The 18,726-nt window shown below is 36.5% G+C and overlaps 2 protein-coding genes across 2 annotated transcripts; both read right to left on the bottom strand.

Annotated features, from left to right (window-relative positions):
- Positions 1 to 6,251: 6,251 nt before the first annotated feature.
- On the bottom strand, positions 6,252 to 8,338 carry LOC145041597 (phenylacetaldehyde reductase-like). The gene is made up of 6 exons (XM_078989735.1): positions 8,115 to 8,338; positions 7,569 to 7,738; positions 7,263 to 7,454; positions 6,979 to 7,144; positions 6,658 to 6,844; positions 6,252 to 6,566 (listed from the first exon to the last, which is right to left on the bottom strand). The coding sequence occupies exons 1-6, from the start codon at positions 8,290 to 8,292 to the stop codon at positions 6,419 to 6,421; spliced, it is 1,041 nt and encodes a 346-aa protein (XP_078845861.1). The 5' UTR covers positions 8,293 to 8,338; the 3' UTR covers positions 6,252 to 6,418.
- Positions 8,339 to 12,021: 3,683 nt separating this feature from the next.
- Positions 12,022 to 12,959, bottom strand: PSAF (photosystem I subunit F). Its single transcript, XM_078989733.1, has 2 exons — positions 12,537 to 12,959; positions 12,022 to 12,417 (listed from the first exon to the last, which is right to left on the bottom strand). Exons 1-2 carry the CDS (start codon positions 12,911 to 12,913, stop codon positions 12,108 to 12,110), a joined length of 687 nt encoding a protein of 228 aa, XP_078845859.1. The 5' UTR covers positions 12,914 to 12,959; the 3' UTR covers positions 12,022 to 12,107.
- Between the last annotated feature and the right edge of the window lie 5,767 nt (positions 12,960 to 18,726).

Raw genomic sequence — 18,726 nt, 5'->3', positions numbered from 1 at the left:
GCATTGTTATGATACTTTATATGACGTCCTTCGCCCCCGAATGTTTCCGCCAATTCGGTTTGGGGGTGTGACACTATAAATAGAGAGAGAGAGACACCTTAAAATACAATAAAGAGAATAAAATAACCTAACTTATCACTCATAATTTGTAGAGAATTTCTATGCTCCAACAATCTCTCCCTAAATGCTCACAAATGATGAATGATACAAATAAGTGATAAAGGGCTAAAATACACAGTAACCCACTAGCAAGTGTGGTAATGAAAATGAAACATAACAAGAAACAAATGCTAAAATGTCTCTGAAACTCTGAAGTGTTTGTGATCTCTGATTTTGGCCATGAATCTCTAATCGGTAAAGGTCTTCGGCTTCAAGGTCATCACTCTCGAGACAAAAAAATAACATCCAATTCTTCAAACTCATCACAAGCCCAATGCTCAAGTAGAAGACCCAATCAGAAAAACACTTTGGCTTCAAGAAGTCAGAAACATCTCTAGTTCTCGAATCATAATACATCCAAAATTCTTCAAAAGAATAACCTGCTAAAAATATGAAACATCCAAAAGTGAAGTACGAATAATAAATAATGTGAGTCTGAAGACATGGTATAGTAATGCCAAAAATTTGATCGAAAGATCAAAAATAAGTGCCACATCACATCGCCAAAATAATATTCGTCTTCAAAATATTGGAAATTTAAACTCGAGAAATCATAAGATCTTATCCGGATGCAAACACAAATGATACATCCTGTGGTAGAGTCTGAATAATAAATAACCTGGATTCGAAAAACATCTAGTAATGCCAAAAGTTTGATCTGTGAAGACCAAAAACCAGTGCCACATCGCATCACTAAATAAATCATCTTCTTTAGAAGTCTTAAAAATCCAAACTCAAACAATCATAAGAACATATACAGATTATAACATAATATTCTCTCCCTATTTTTGATAACCAATGACCGAATATCAAAAATAAATAAATCATCTGGATGGAGAGTGTCGGATACCAAGAGTTTCGCATGCTCTCCCTAGATGTATGAAGGGTCTCGATAAAACACGAGAATGAGAGTAAAATAAATACTCTCCAGTCATCTGTAGCCGGTTGATTCTATCACTGAAAGCAACGGCGTTTTTGCGATGACAGCCACCACCTCACGATGGTGGCGGTGGTTTCCTTTAGTCTTCTGCCCGGCAACATGTCAACATGCTCACGAACGGCATACAGTGGAAGACGAGGCAAGAACGACGGCAATGGTTGCGCCTACAACCAACATCGTCGACAGCAGCAATGGTTCGGAGGATAGCAGTGACACACAGGTGTGATATCCCTTCGGGATGGCAACCGATGACCGGAGCACATAAACGATCCATATGACGACGACGCGAGTTGTAGCAGTGGCAGTAGATGAAGGAATATCCTTTGGTGGTCCTTGTCATCATTAGTAAAGAAATAGCAGTAGCGCACCATCTCGCCGGCATCAACGGGTTGTGATGGTAGCTTCGGTGGTGGGAGACATGAGGTGGTGTGGAGCTGGATGGGAGGTATAAGGTGGTGGTGGCGACTGATTGCTTCCATTAGGGTTAGGATTCCCATAAGGGTTATATACCCATGTCCTACAAATTATTGCCATAATGGCAGGAATGGCCCTTCAGTCATCGCATTCTTTCAAAGCAAGGCCAAAATTTACCCTTTTAACCCTGCCTTCTGAAAACCTTTCCAAATCAAGTCCAAAATGTTACCAATCAGCCCATGCATCCATAAATCCTTACATATTAAGTCCCAATAATACCAAACGCCCCCTGACTTCTAAAATCCTTTGCGAAACAAGTCCCAAAATTACACTTTAATCCCCAAATAATCCAAATTATTACAATCGGCTCCCCAAAACCAACAATCCACTAAATAATATGGATTTAGTGCGACTATTTGTTCATCAATTTATCTATTTATTTATTAAATAAACAGAATGTTACATGCGTTGTTGATGATCATGGTTTATATGAAATGGAAGAATGTTCTAGAAGATGATGCATAGCAGAATATGATTAGTTGTCACCATTCATGGGCCTATGGGCCAATGAGCTTGCCCCATTAGGGTTTTAAGTTTGATCCCTCAAGTAGAAATAGGGATGCATTCAGAGTCATTTGAAGTGTCTTTTGTCTTGTATATTTTATCCTTAGTGAGTAGGACAAATCTATGATGAATTTTAATGGCAAAATGCATAAAAACCCTTGAGTTTTTCAGGGATTTGCGATTTTACCCTTTGACAGAATTTTGGTTCATTTATACCGTAAATTTGTAAAATAAATTTTGGTTTTGCCCTTTTTACAGGTTAAGTTGGTAACCTGTATTGCTGGCACGCCACGTGGATGATGAGTTGGAAGGACTTGGTAATGTGTTAGCCGTGTCTGACATGGCGTATAGTTGCTTTATTCCTTAATTATCAAACTGATAAGGAAAATTGGGTGGTAAGGGGAGTCGAACCCAACACCACCAACTCATAAAGCAAGGAAGATACCACTGAGCTGCATCACTTTTTGCAGGTAGATTATTGTGACGCCCGGTTCGATCTTGTACTTAAGGCCAATAAAATCCTTAATGATAACTACTTGTATTCCAGAGTGCTAATGCACACCAAAATTGTTGTAAATTTTAAATGAGAAAAGAAATTTTTGGGGTGTACTTGGTATGAAAAACTGGGCGTTACAATATTAAAGCTTCTAAACACTCTCAATAACATCATAATCAAGCTATAGGTTTGATCAATTCAACCATTCTAACCAATCTAACAATTTCACCATTTAAGCTCAAAGCCTAATCTAAGGGACAATCATTACCTTTAGGGGAAAAGGATGTTAATCTTTACAACCCACCATCTCTAACTTGTAACGACCCGGTTTTTACAAAGAAAATATTCATTTTTGAATAAACAAACACATTTCCAATATCAAGAAATCCAGTTATAATTTTTTTCAAATCATAAGTCAAATACAACTTTTATTCCAAACATCAGAGTGTCCCGTGAAAATGCCTGAAAGAGAGTGCATGTCGCGCCATCACGCATTGCCCTTGCCTTTGGGATCTGAAGTAACTGAAACAAATCCACAACATGTAAGCTAATTCTTAGTGAGTTTCCTAGAGCACACCACACACACAATCCACATATCACATATCCCGTTAGCTATAAAAGCAACCTATATCACATAATCCATGCATACATAAACCTTTAAGGATGCCATGGGCTCCCCTAGGGTCTTACACCTTTGTGCCATGTGCTACCCCACATGGTCTTTACATAGGAATGCCATGGGCTACCCCACATAGTCTTACATCCAATGCCATGGGCTACCCCACATGGTCTTACCTAGGAATGCCATGGGCTACCCCACATGGTCTTACATCCAATGCCACGGGCTCCCCCTGGGGTCTTCCATGCAATAACACACAATCACATAGCATATCAAATCATAGAAATGACTAACACATATACCATAATCACATAATGGGACGACCTTGGTGCCTTAGACCCATGGGTATGGTGAGAAGACTCACCTCTGCAACTGAATGTGAAAGTTGCTCTCCTAACAGTCTATAACCTTCCATGCTGAATAATAATATTAATCGATGTTAGGACTTTACTTAATCAAAAGGGAACCCAACCCCAAGTCCTTCCAAAAAGGCCTAATTATCCTTTCTTTGTTAATAAGCCCAAAGTCCATTGTCCAAAATTATTAATGAGCCTCTTGGCCCATTAAGACCCTTCCATAACACCAATGGCCCAATACAGATAAAATGGCCCACTATTCTCAGAATGTAACCAAGTCCAATAACCAAATGAGCCCCAACAGTTCAAAGGCCCAAAACAGATTCAAGCCCATTTGTGATGCGTACGCTTAACGTACCACCCTGGTATGCGCAATGTATTAAGGCTCTGGGACTTACGTGCACCGTACACTGGGTTACGCCCAGTGTACTAACAGATTAAGCACTTTTTCCATTAAGTGCTTAATACTCGATTCTTTTACGTCCAAAAGTCAGATCTACGCTTATTAAGACGACCTAGGGCATAAAGTTGGTAACTTTATGCCTTTGCATGCCTCATATGTTCCCAACACCCCCATTAAGACCTTTCTAAGGTTCTTAATCCATGCATGAGGTCAAAACACCCACCAAAACTTCATTTTTATGTTGCAAAAGGACCAAGGGACCTCAGATCTTTCATTTCCATCTTTTGGAGTTGCTTAACTCACAAGAGGAGGTCCAAAATCAACCAAAGGGACAAAACTAGAAAACACTAGCTAAATCAAATGAATAAGATGGCAATGTCATATCTTTATACCTCCTGAAGCTTTGCAAAGTGAACTAGATGCAGATTCTTGAAGCACCAAACCACCCTAAGCTTGCTTAGCAATTCCCTCTTCTTGAATGAACTCTAAAGTGGCCACAAAAACCCACTCCTTAAGCTTAAAACCCTCTCACACAATATCTCAGTTGTAGGTGGACGAAATGAGGCTAAAGAGACTAATAGTGTTTGGTCCAAGAGGCTAAAAGGTATTTAAATAAGTGTCAAGTCTGAGATTTAGGGTTTTCACCCTCTGTTGCGTACGCTCGACATACCCTTACGTACGCCCCACGTACGCAAGGTTCCTTCGCAATCCTTCTCCCATAGTACGCTAAGCGTACCCTTAGATACGCCCAGCGTACGATAGGGACCATTTTTGCCAATTAATTCATTTTCAAGGGTTCCAAAGGTGTACCTGATTTAGAGTGTTATACTAACTCTTCTTGGCATGATTTTGGCATCAAAATCGCATTCTCCAAGCTTTCTAACCGATTCCAAGAGAAATTGGTTGAGTATGAGCTCTTAACTCTATTAAATTTGTTCTCTGATAGAGAAACTGCCCATGGTGGTATGTATAACGCGCTATGGTGCGTGTTATTAGGCCTCTAACCGAGCGACGATGTCTTATCCTTGCAACATCCTACCTTCTCCACCTTGCTGCAAGTACCCATATACTATGCTATGGTTGTAAAGTACATTTCCCTCTATTTACAACGAGACTTTCGTTTGAATCACCGCCGCATGTCATTTTGTTGTGGCAAAGTCTTCACCACGCTGCGATAGCTGTATAACAATAGCCTTCATGACTGATTCCCTTCCAGCTTGGGATGGTTTTTCTTCAAACTTCTAACATGCATAACTTCTTCATCTTAAACCCGTTTTCTATGATCGTTATAATCATGTGAAGGTGGGGATGAGTTCTACAACAACATTAAATCACTTCTTACTGACTTATTACGAGTCTTAATCTATTAAGTTACAAACTTGGCCCAAAAAGCATAAAATTTCCATTTTACCCTTTTGGCATAAATGCATCTTTTCTTGCATTCCTTCTCCTAAACTCACTTATCCTATCTCATAAAATTACTTAAACTTATCTTGGCTAATTTTATGAAGTTACAACTTCACAAACTTATAAAATTCTTCTAAATGATCAAATTGCCAACTTGGTCAATATTTGACTCAATGTCAAATCTCTCTAAATTTTGGGTTCTTACATAGGTTGCCCCCCTTCCGACCCTGCACGAAGGTGCCTTACATTGGGTTTGATGTTCAACACATTTTCAAATGGTGACACATATTAGCCTTGTTGAGGAATCCTATCAATCACATATGCAGCGGTTCTCATAGTTTCTGCCTAGAAACCTCCAAAAATATTGTTTTCAGATATCATACTATCACATACATCAGCCAAGTGATGGTTCTTTCTTTAGAGACTCCGTTTTGCTAATGGGTATTTGGACACATCAATTGTCTACCATTCTTGTGCTCTTGTAAGTAATTTACGAGAGCATAGTAGCAACATATTCCTCCCATTGTTTGATTGCAAGCAACGAATGCTTAGTCTTGACATTCTTTCTAGTGCCACATGACTTCTACTACTATCTATACTACCCACTACTTACAATATGAAGTCAGAAAATTGAAACATTAAACATGCATTAGGACATAAACTTAAAGATAAAGATATGCATGGTGAACGAATGCATGCAAGCGGTGTTGCAAGTCAATAATTCTGACATTCATTTATGAATTCCTTTATGAACCACTTGGTCTTGTTTGGTGCATGTTTGTAAGTAATAACATTCCTTGTTGATAGTTTTTTCAAAAATTAATTGTTGAAATTGGCTGTCTATTTGAGTGAATGTCTGAGAATGTTATACATGCATCAATTGTTAGCTTGAGTGAATGCAAAAAGATGATTTTTATCAAATATTTTTCACAAACTTATGGAGTCACTGATAAGTCAAACGTTTACACATTAATATGCTAGAGGATCAAAAGACTACAAGTTCTCCATTGCGGGTTTCCTTTAAAAAGAATCCAAGTCTTCATGAACATCATCATGTGTTTTAGAAGCTCAGAAAGTTCTTCTCTTTCAGGCTTTCAACAGTGTCCTTGATACTTACCTCCAATGGAGTAAATTCAACGCCTAAACTTTCCGCTTTTGCCCTCGATACAGTGTAAGGTACAGGCTCACCACCATTTCCATCTTTATACCTATCAAAAGTTAAATAAAAAAAACAAAATTATTGACCCTAAATAGATTATTTATAACTTTATATGTATATTCATAGGATTAGATACTTACTTTTCAGAATGGCCAAGAACAGGGTAGTGTTTATTTAAAATCTTCATGATCTCAGAAGAGCGAATCACTTCACCTACCAAACAGTATCTACCATTTGCTTCAGGGTTTTCAAATGCTAAAATATGAGCATTAGCAACATCTCTCACATCAACAAGTCTATAAATTCCATCTGGGAATACTTCCTTTCCTGCATATATTATGTCTCTATGTATCATGTATCCATAGCAAATGTACATTTCAAAGATTTGAGTTTGTTTAGAAACTTTATGTACAGAAAAGAATTGATCATGCATATAAATATTAGTTGTAGGATATAATTACCGGATTCAATCATGCCCATAATGCCCTCAGAAGTGAGGTTAAGAGTTGGTTGTAAGATAGGACCGATGACATAGCCAGGGTTTATAGCCACCAACTCCAAACCTTTCTCTTTACAAAATTTTACAGCAGCATCCTCAGCCAGGGTCTTTGAAAGGGCATACCATGACTGTAAAATGCAAAAGGGAAAAGGAAATGTAAAGATATGTTTTCTTGAAAAGTTAGTTAGGTTTACTAAATCTTTGATGATAACTTGAAGCACATGAAAGTTTTTAAAAGACTTGTACCTTTTTTTGCTCACATGTTTCTGGATCTGAAAACCAGGTTTCATCCATCACATCACCAAGCTGCAGAGGTTTTGCGGGAAACATAACTGCAGCCATGGAAGATGTCAAGACCACTCTTTTGAGAGATGGAACTTTTGCAGCTGATTTAAGGACATTAAGTGTCCCCTTCACTGCAGGTTCTAACAATTGAGCCTATTTGAGAAAAAGTTATACCAGTTTGAACCAAATGATAAGTTAGGAACATGCAATATATCCTAACAAAATGTAGGGATGGAAATTTGAGAGCAAAAGAAAGGGTAAAAAAACCTGTGGTTCAGACACTAAAAGCAGAACAGGAGATGCTGTATGAAAGACACAATCGCAGCCATTAACAGCAGACTCGAAAGATCCTTCTTCAGTCAAGTTAGCTTCAAACAGAGATAACCTTTCCTTAGCTCCATCAAGAGCACGTAGGTGTTCAGTCTTTTTAGGATCATCTGTAGCATATTTGAATGAAACCAGTTTAATTATGATGCAAAGCCAAAGTCCGATCGATATATAGTTTTGAGGTCAAAGTCGTTGGGAATCAGTCGAGTTTATGTTATCTTGAGCATTGCAATTGCAGTTATCACAAAATTTTCCGATAAATTCAAACAATTATAGGAATTGCTAGATGGAAATCAGTCAGTTTTTAGGGAAAATCAATGTAACAGCCATTGGTCTCGAACTTAGAGAATAATATTAAACTTCAATAGCGAATTAGGCTCACTAGACCTAAAACGGCTCCGATGTAGGTTACATAAACAAAGAATTTGATCGATAAATGAAAGATAGCAGATTAAAAGTCTAATCACGAAAGAAGGAGATACTGACCAAGGGAGCGAACGGTGGCATGAACAGTGTAGCGACGCTGAAGCAAGAGCTTAACGATCCATGAAGCTATGTATCCCGAAGCCCCAGTAACACAAACTACCTTGCCTTCTCCGCTCATCTCTATGAAATCAACGAGTTTGGTAGGTGATAGCCTGATAGGTGTTGGACACTGGAGCATAATAAGTATGAGAGTGGAGAGTGATGCTTTGTATTTTTGTGTATGGTTTGGAAGAATCAATATAATAGAGTCCAAGGGACGTCTGGACAAGTAAGGAAAGAGTCCAAAATGATCCACGTGGCGTTCATATGTAACACTTTGGATAAAACAGATCAAGCTCTAAAAAATAAATGTAAATACATTATTTGTATGCAGAATAGTAAATAGTAATTACAAATACATTATTTGTATTCAAGAGCTTTTTGTTTGAAATATAACTTTAGGATTCTTGTGTAAAACCTAATTGATATATGTGTTTGTGTAAGAATTATTCTGGGATACCTACGTGTATATAGTATATAATAAAATTCATATGCGTTTAATTTGGTTTCTTAAGCTAGATTTAGTTTCCCAAAGTTAAAAGTAATAGAAATTTTATGATAGTTCTTACATGGTCATGTGCTATTTCACTTGATTGCTCTTGGAAAGCGGTATAAGTTTAGGTAAATTGTTTGAAAATTCGTAATAAGCTTATAGTGAAAATTATGCAAACTTGTTTCAACTTTGACATGCGTATAGATTAGTCAATTAAGCCAACCAGAAGTTGAGAATTATTGTTGACTAAATAGGGTGCACCTACAGTTTTGTTAAAATTGTTTCACGTATTATCTTGGTTTGATGTAGGAATTATTTGTGTTGTAGGTATTTGAGTTTAGTGTGAGTTAGATCCATATACTTCTCTTACATTAGAGTTCTGAAGTTGAGACTGTCGATCATGTACATATTGTTTCAAGTCTATCTTTAAAGATTCAAGGTCTTTAATGAATCAACATTTAATGGTAAAACTGATGGACATGAAGAGGGTATCATCGTGGAAGTTGATTAAACTTTGTGTAAAAGTCAAACATTACAACTACGTGTGTTACTCCTTTTTCCTTGAACTTTTACATATTCCATATCTACAATTATTTGTATCTATCTTTGCAATTTTGTGTGAATAATATTGTTTTGTAACTATTTTTTTTATATTAAAGGTTATTATCATTGTTGCCCAACAAACTTTAGTACATTGGTTTAAAGAGTTCCTCGTGACTTTTTTTTTGAGGGGCATGTACTTGTGTGTTTATGTTTTAAAAGGCCATTTTGAAAATTTTGAAGGGGTCATCCGGTGACACCCAACCTATCTTGCATTTTGTCAATTCCAAGTCATTGTCATCTAGATTAAATAAGTCCATGCCATTGTCACGTAGATGTGATAATGTTTACCCTGGTTTTTCATTTGGACCATCCTATCTTGGAGCGAATTGGTACTCTTGTTCCCTTCTCCACATCTCACGCTCCAGATTTTACTATCTCCCTCCACCTAATTTGCAACTGTGGTGACTGTGACTGGGTTAATCGCCGACATTACTGTACCATAGAGAACCAAACCCAACAGTGGTAGTGGAAGTGTGGCGGTTTTCAGTGGAAGTTCGTGAATTTCAGGCACAGTTGAGGGGTATCGGCTATGAAAAGAAGAGGAAACGCCCTATTGGGGTTCGCTTTTGTCGTTGGTGCTTGCGATGATACGAATTTGAGCTTGAGATTTGGTGCTTGCGATGATACGAGGTTAGTAAACTGTTCTGATAGGGGAGTTTTGATGGCTATCAAGAAATGCAACCTAAAACACATCAAATCAATAATGTTTCTCGACTATCAAACACTAGTCAACACCCCAAATCCAAATGAATGTGATGTCACATGGAGATTTCGGAATCGGAAAGAGAAATCATGGAGAACGTATAGAGATTTCTCAAGTTTCAAGATCGAATTCACCGATTCCTTCGCTTACAAAGTAATCAGAGCAAAATGATGGCATTCCAGTGTCAATGCATGTCATCCCTGACGAACCCCATTCGGAAAAGGTGGAGGTTTGTTGGGGGATTGATCTGCGTCAATGTCTGCCTGAGCAACTGCCATCGACAAATCAAACCCATAGCCGGAACCGTCTTCAACCTACTCTCCGGAAATTGCAGCGCCAACGGCGTCACATGATTCACCTTGTTCCGCCACATCGGAGATGTTAGAAGGGACATCAGTGGAGTTGAACCAAGCGCCAATGGGCTCATCAAACCCATTTCCATTAAATTAATAGTAACATATCTTGATTTTGGAGAAGGAAGAGTTGATCAGGTAGAAGCGTACACTGGCTGGAGGTCTTCCACCCTATGAGCAAAATTAAAACCCTAATCATGTTTTGCACTTGATGGTCTTTGTACCTATGAATTTTCTCGTCATGGATGAAGCCATGATTCAAACACTCCATGTGTATATTCACACGAAGAAGAAAAAAGGTCATTAGAACAAAGAAACGTGTATGTATAGGTTAAGAAGAAAGGGTCAAAGAGATGTGGATGGTTGACCGTGTTCCTATAAGTCTATCATTGAGTCGACTCATTAGTGAGTCTATGTTGACTCACTGGGTTATATGTATTCACTAACTTGCTTACTTGACAAGTGACTAGGCAGGAATACCGGCTAAAATGGTAAAAGGACATTTTCAAACTGTAAAACACAAGTACGTGCCCCTTAAATGTAAAAAATAGTCACGAGGGACCATTTAAACCAATATACGAAAATTTATTGGGCCACAATGACAATAACCCTTATATAAATCAAAGTATTTTTTTTTATATGTTTGGGGTTTATTCAAGAAATTATATTTACTTATAAAAGTTGACACTAACACTCCTTAGGACTTATAAAACTATAGTTTTTACTTATATATATATATATATATATATATATATATATATATATATATATATATATATATATATATATATATATATATATATGTTCAGGTTCATTTGAGACCATTCTAATTTTGTGAGACCGTGAGACCAAATCTAAAAATAATTTTAAAATGCAAAATAAATAGAAAAATCCAAAAATTCTTTTTTTAAATATTATTTTCGGAACTTGAATTAACTAAAAAAAATATAAAAAAATATAAAAATAAATAAAAATAAATAAAAAAAATTCCGTTTTTTTTTTTTTGAAAAATACGTAAAATATTCTAAATAGAATATTACACTGACATATTCTAAAAAATAATTTTAAAATGCAAAATAAATGTAAAAATCTAAAAATTCTTTTTTTACATATTATTTTCGAAACTTAAATTAACTAAAAAAAATTAAAAAAAATCTATTTTTTTTAAAATACATGAAATATTCTAAATAGAATATTACACTGTACATATTCTAAAAATAATTTTAAAATGCAAAATAAATGGAAAAATCAAAAAATTCTTTTTTTAAATATTATTTTCGGAACATGTATTAACTAAAAAAAAATAAAAAAATACGTCTCACGGTCTCACAAAATATAGGTGGTCTCAAATGAACCTAACCCTATATATATATATATATATATATATATATATATATATATATATATATATATATATATATATATATATATATATATATATATATATGAGTATTGGATATAAATAAATGCATACTTTTGAAACCGTATGTAGCTTTTGGATTTAAAACTTCTTGTTCTTTTTCAAGTTAATTTTATAAACTAAAAACTAAAAGAAATTTTGAATTACTTAAAATCTTCCTCCAAAAAAAGGTTTCATAAATAAATTTGATGTTCCAAACTTTCAATCAATTCAAAGTGCAAACGATTATGGACACTCAAAACTACTATTTAATGTTCCAAACTTTCAATCAATACAAAAAAAATGTACACTTCAAGTTGCGAAATTGTCCTTTAAATTTAACAAAAATCAAAGTAACACAAGATACATAACATTAGATACATATAAAGTTGTAGCAAAGAAGTTAGACAGATGGGTCAATAAGTTCGCCATTCAACAACTCACGATAAGCAGCAACTGGCCAAATAAACCCACGGAATACCAAACTTGAAGCCAATGGAACATCGATGATGATCTCTTTCATTGTAGGCTTCTTCTCATCCCTAATTGCAATCAAATAACTCCTTCCAACCCACCCAATCCATCCAGCAATGTACAGAAACAGAATCCCTGGTGTAATGAACTCTCCCCAATGCCTTTGATCTCCACTCACTATCAAGTGTGGAAGCCCATCAGATCCACACAACAATCCTTGCTTTCCATAGTTGTCAAATCTACACTCAAACAAACAATTTCATCCCCAATTAAGAAATCGACTGTGCTAATATTCGAATTGAAGTAAGAAATCTAACTTAAGAAACATAAAAGTTGTTATAAAATGTACACAACTTACCTGCGCTTGGTCTTTTCCATGGTAGCCTTAATAGCAAGTGCAGGAGCACTCTCGGGGGCGTAAAGCTTGAGAGAGCTTTCAAGCTTCTTCAGTGACTGCTTCTCTCTCTTGGCGAACTGTTTGGACTCTTTACATGGAGTGAGTCCGGAGATGTCGGCGGAGGCTGGAAGCGCCGGGATAGTCGACGAAACCAAGATGGAAGAGAGAGCGAGAGCTGCTGACCAAGCTTTTAACGATCCCTTTTCATTGCTTTTGTCTTCTGTGGCACCAGAACAGACGATGTTGTTGCTGGTGATCACCTTCAATTTGGATCCGAACTGCGAGGATTTGGAGATTTCGAGTGGTTGGAAGAAGCTTGTGGAGATTGTGAAAGCCATCTCCTCCGATCTGTTTGTTGAAATGCTTGAGAGAATGATGATGGAATTAGTATGAAGAAATAGAAATGGATGGTGGAGTGGAATCCGTTGGATAAGATGTGAAGATGAGGTGGCGGATTTTTATTGGTTAATGATTGTGTTGTTAGTGGTTGTGGGTGGCTCGTAATCCATTGTGTATATTTTGTTGAAGAGATCATGCAAAAAAAATATGTTAAATCATTTTGTATTTTGGAAAATATATCTTTATAATAAAATGTTTAATGGTTTCTGTTTAAAAAAAATATGTAATAACTCTTTTTTCATCATGGTGGTAGCCACATTTTACAGAAAACCAGTTATGCTAAAATATTTAAAATAATAATGATTAATATTGTAAATAGATAACAAATTTTCCTTTTCGTAAAATACCATTATTTTATAAATATAATATATGAAGATAAATAACTGAACTTTATACTTACAAAATACCATTATTTTAATATGTGTTTAGTAGTATTATGCGGAAAAAAAAGTGTCTCATCACACATTCATGACACATTTTTAAAACAATAATATTTTCTAATAAAAACAATTTATTATTCATTAATTATATTAACACTAATGTTTATCTAGATTTTTTTATTTTTATGTTTTTCTTAATTAAATATCAGCAAGGGCATGATGGGAGTTGAGAGTTGTGTGATTCCCACAAGCCTTGAATGTTCAATGGCAACCATTTCAGGCGTTCAGTTTTATATACGTCTCATTATGATATTGAATCAGATAGTTGCAGTCGTGTGGATTCCACGGTGCCTAAGGTTTTTTTAAGATTAATTACTTCAACGAGTACTACTTATATGTTATGGAGTAAGCCGCATGAGTGGTCTACTTGCACATTTAGTCTTTAATTCGGATATACCATTTGTAAAGTCTTAAATGTCAAATTTGTTGTTTCCATATTCTACATAAAAAGATTATTGCGTTACTTTTATGTTATATTTGACGTATTAATTGAAAAGTTAGCTGTTAGTTGTGTGATAATTGAAAAAATAGTTGTTAAATAAAAAACTAATTGATAACTGAAAAACTAACCGATAAAAAATGACATTTGGTAAACTAATTGAAAAATATAAAATGAGATTTAAAATAATGTATTTTTATAATTATTAACGGATATGTTTGGAAATTTTTTAAAAAACTTATAAAATGTTAGTCTAAATAGTTTTTTAAAAAACTAGTTTATAGGCTACTTTTTAGCTTGTTAAACATGACAACTTAAAAAAACTCGAAAAATAAGTTATTTTATCAGCTAGCTGTGGTGCGTCAAGCACAACCTTAATTCTTTTATATTTAATTTTATGATTTATATATTTATTTTATAATTAAATTTATGATTTATTTTTTCCATTCGTTAACTATAATAGTAAAATTCAATAGTGTACATGTAACATCCCAAAAATCATAAGTAAAAATTTCATTTTTAAGTCAACAAAAATCCATCAAATATTCATATCAAACCATCAAAAGTATGTCAATGTGAAAAGAGTTATTAGAGTACAATCCCAAAATCGTAATAATGCTAAACATTGGTGGATGCGCTGCGATCGGGTCGGGCCCTTCCCCTTCGAACCGGAAGTGCCTGAAACATAAACTTAAACCGTAAGTATAAAGCTTATTGAGTTCCCTAAATACCACATATCATACATGATACATACATATCATACTATAACATATACGAGTCTATTTCACCCATGAGTCCCTTCCGACTCCCTGAGTCCCTTCCGACTCCTTCAGTATCTTTCAACGGGTACGAGAATATTTCATTCCTACAGCTAAGCATATAGTCATACTAGCAAGAGTCACGAAGACAACAAGCACATACAAGCATATTAGTAAGTGTCACAAAGACCACTACTATCCTGCAACATAATCCAGTAGGTCGACATTGGTGCCTTTGACCTATAAGCACAGTGAGGAAACTCACCTCACTATGAAGATGAACAAATCACATTCCTGGGCTGTTGCTACCACGACTCCTCACATTGAACGTATCCAAAATTAACCCTAATAAATAATCATGTTAATAACACATAAGAAATGGTACAAATTATAATCTAATATGCTAAGGGTAAAAGACCATTTTACCCTTCTCTTAATTAACCCATCTAACCATGGCCCAAACCCATAAAGATCTAAGGCCCAACAATGGCCCAAATACCTTTTGGTAAGTATGCCAAGCGTACCACCCCATTATGCCCAGTGTACAAGCCTTAACAACAAAGGAAGTCGGGGCTAAACACGCTCCGTTGAGCATACCCAGAGGTTACGCTCAACGTACTCCCCTAAAGCCCAAAATCCATATTAAGCACTTAATACCTAAAGTCTAAGTGATCACGCAACCTCTCTACATTAGAACTACACCTAAACCCGTGATTGGCGTATCACAATAAACCACGAAGTCCTCAACACCCTCCGACACGGTTAAAATCAGCACCTCACACAATCTCTGCCTCAGGGTCTCAAAAGTTGCCTGCTACTTAGGCCCTTAGTGAAAAGTGACGGTCTTCTTCGTCAACTGAGTCATAGGAATCGCTATCTTGGAGAAACCATGGATGAATCTCCGATAGTAACCTGCTAACCCAAGGAAACTCTGAATCTCAGATGGAGACCTCGGAACCTCCCATCTCATCACAGCCTCGACCTTGGTCAGATTGACTAGAATACCGTTATGGTTGACAAGGTGGCCCATAAATTGCACCTCACACAACTAGAACTCATACTTGGAGAACTTCACAAAAAGTCTCTCCTTCCTTAAAGTCTCCAAAACCTCTCTCAAGTGCTCCTCATGCAGTTCCTGGGTCTTGGAATAAACCAGGATATCATCAATGAATACAATCATAGACCGATCCAACATCGGCCTGCATACGCGGTTCATGAGGTCTATGAATGCAGCTGGAGCATTGGTGAGCCCAAAGGGCATCACCACAAACCCGTAATGATCATAACGAGTCTGGAAGGTCGTCTTCTGCACCTCCTCATATCTGACCCTCATCTGATGGTAACCCGAATGCAGATCAATCTTGGAATACCAAGAAGCACCTTGAAGCTGGTCAAAAAAATCATCAATCCTCAGGAGTGGATAACAGTTCTTCACAGTTAGCTTATTCAACTCCTGGTAATCAATACACATCCAATGATACCCATCATTCTTCTTCACAAACAGGATCGGTGCTCCCCATGGCGAACTGCTCGGTCGAATGAACCCCTTGTCTAACAGCTCTTGTACCTATGTAGATAACTCCTACATGTGACATCCCCAATTTCTCGGCCTGAAAAGACCGATTTGTTTATGCTTTGTTTTTAAAATCAGAGTAATCTTTTAAAGAAAACAGTTGCGGAATTTGTTCCCAAAACAAAATATGATAAAAATTATCAAAGCATTTCTTTAAAGAAATGTATTTTCATTATATAACAAAATCTCGGGATGTCATGTTCCGATACAGACACATAAGCATAAACAGAACTTACATTATTTACACTAAAGATTTTACATCTCCTTTAATCTCTCCGTGAAATATATCTTCGTATCGATACCTGTGATACAAAGAAAATTGAGTGGGTCAGGCTTGAGAGCCTGGTGAGCATATAGGGTTTTCAACCCACAATAATATAATTATTATATTCAACCAGCAAATAATCAACCCAATTACCCATCCCCATTATCTTGTTTATTTCTTAGGATTTTACCCTAAGAATTCAACTACCCGTCATTCATTCATTCCTAAGGATTGACCTAAGGAATTAGCACAAAATCTATTGCTACATAAGGCGCATCTACCAACATCATCCTTTAAGTGCCTCTGCCAGGATTACGTCATACACTATGAGGCGTGACTGCCAGGTTTATGACATTCTCTTTGAGGCACATCTGCCGGCATTATCCTATAAGCGCATCTGCCAGGATTATCCTATAAGCGCATCTGCTAGTATTATGACATTCTCTATTTGGCGTATCTGCCGACATTATCCTACAAGTGCATCTACCAGGATTACGACATTCACTACTTGGTGCATCTACCGATATTATTCTTAAGCGCATCTTTCATACCTCATCATTTTATCACATACCAACTATCTCATCTACCCATGTTCTACCCAACATATTTGTAGATATAAAATACATATACAGTTTAACTCATTTAAAAACTATATAAAACATCCATTCCACACTCATCTCAAATAAACAACAATATATAAACACATAGCACGTATTTTATAACAAATACTTCATATTTATGTGTTAGAAGAAAGTAACTACACATTCACCCAAACATATACTCAATACATTCAAACAATACTTGTATTATACCCGTGTTTATGAAAGGGACTATACACCCACACATATAAACAACTTTATATTATACACATAGCACGTATTTCATAGAAAACACTTAATATTTATGCGTTAGAAGAAGGTAACTACACACTCACTTGATCAGAAGATGATCAGACATCACCACAGCTTGTAGAAGTAGTATTCTTCGGTAGATCTGGAAGATTTTCACAAAAACCGGACTTTTCGCGGGCAGAGCTTCGGCTCGGGAATTACACTTCTCGAGATCTTCGGGGCCTCAGGGCTCCGGAATGATACCGGGGCTTCGGGATAATTCTTGCACGAAAAACGATGCAAAAACGCGAGAAAGAGGGAAGAAATGAGCAAAAGAATCGACTGCCCTCGACATCCTTTTATAGGCGGCTGAAACTCGAATTACGCTGGGCGTAATTTTGGATAAGCCCGGTGACTCCCCCCCCCCCCCCCCCCCCCTCTTGGATAATATCCGATTTTTTTATATAAATTAAATACTTTAATTATTTAATAAACTTCAAAAATTCATATCTTCCTCATACGAGCTCCGTTTTCGACGTTCTTTATATCCCCACGTAGGTGAGACTACGATCTACAACTTTCGTTTAGACTCCGTCAGCTAACTTTGAATTTATTTTTATTATTTATTTTTAGTAGGCCGGGACAGGAAAACTCCGTTATAAATTCATAACTTCGTCATCCGATGTCCATTTTCACCTATCTTTTTATCGTTTCACTACTATTAACGAGATCTTTGATTCTCGTTTAGATTGTTTCGGCTAAAAACCGCTCGATCTCAAATCGACTATTCGGGTTGCATACCGCTAAATCGAAACTTAGAAAAATCATAAATTCCTCATACGAAGTCAGATTTGGACGTTCTTTTTATGCACGCTCATGGCTTAACGAACTCTACGACTTTCATTTAGATTGCTAAGGCTAAATATCACTCTAACGTAAATTCACTTTTTACGTCATTCAGCGTCGTGCCGGTTTTGTCGCGAAACTTCGACAGGTCATAACTTCTTCGTTATAACTTGGATTTTGGCGTTCTTTATATGCACGGAAACCTTGTGACATATACTGCAACTTGGTTAAGATTATTCCTTCTAAATAATCTTCATAAAAAAGTTGTTTTTGATGCTTATCGTCTTTAAATTGACTAGCCCGGATCTACGGGCGTTACACTACATCTCTGTAGGAGCTAACCGACATGGTGCCTTGGCTGTCGTAGCCACACCAAAAACCAGGTCAATCCTAAACTCCACCTGCCTCTCCGGAGGCACCCCAGGAAAATCCTTCGGAAACACATCCGAGTACTCCCGAACAATCGACACATCATCCATGGTCGCCCTACCCTTATCCCGGGTACCCATAACATAGGCAAAAAATCCGAAACAACCCTGATGAAGATAGCGTCTTACCCTAGCCGCTAGACATAAAATCGCATCAAGATGAGCTTTTTCTC

This window comes from Lactuca saligna, chromosome 4 (genome assembly GCF_052625555.1).
Source record: "Lactuca saligna cultivar CGN05327 chromosome 4, ASM5262555v1, whole genome shotgun sequence".
In the NCBI taxonomy this organism is placed as follows: domain Eukaryota; kingdom Viridiplantae; phylum Streptophyta; class Magnoliopsida; order Asterales; family Asteraceae; genus Lactuca; species Lactuca saligna.
Note: the sequence above shows the minus strand (reverse complement) of the source record. Positions and strands in the feature narration are given on the sequence as shown.

Excerpts from the sequence above, each read along its gene's own strand:
- LOC145041597 (XM_078989735.1), bottom strand. The coding sequence starts at position 8,292 with ATGCTCCAGTGTCCAACACCTATCAGGCTATCACCTACCAAACTCGTT. Across the intron at positions 7,145-7,262 it reads AAACATGTGAGCAAAAAAAG|TCATGGTATGCCCTTTCAAA; the intron begins GTACAAGTCTTT and ends TGCATTTTACAG. Across the intron at positions 6,845-6,978 it reads TATGGGCATGATTGAATCCG|GAAAGGAAGTATTCCCAGAT; the intron begins GTAATTATATCC and ends TAATATATGCAG.
- PSAF (XM_078989733.1), bottom strand. The coding sequence starts at position 12,913 with ATGGCTTTCACAATCTCCACAAGCTTCTTCCAACCACTCGAAATCTCC. Across the intron at positions 12,418-12,536 it reads ATGGAAAAGACCAAGCGCAG|ATTTGACAACTATGGAAAGC; the intron begins GTAAGTTGTGTA and ends GTTTGAGTGTAG.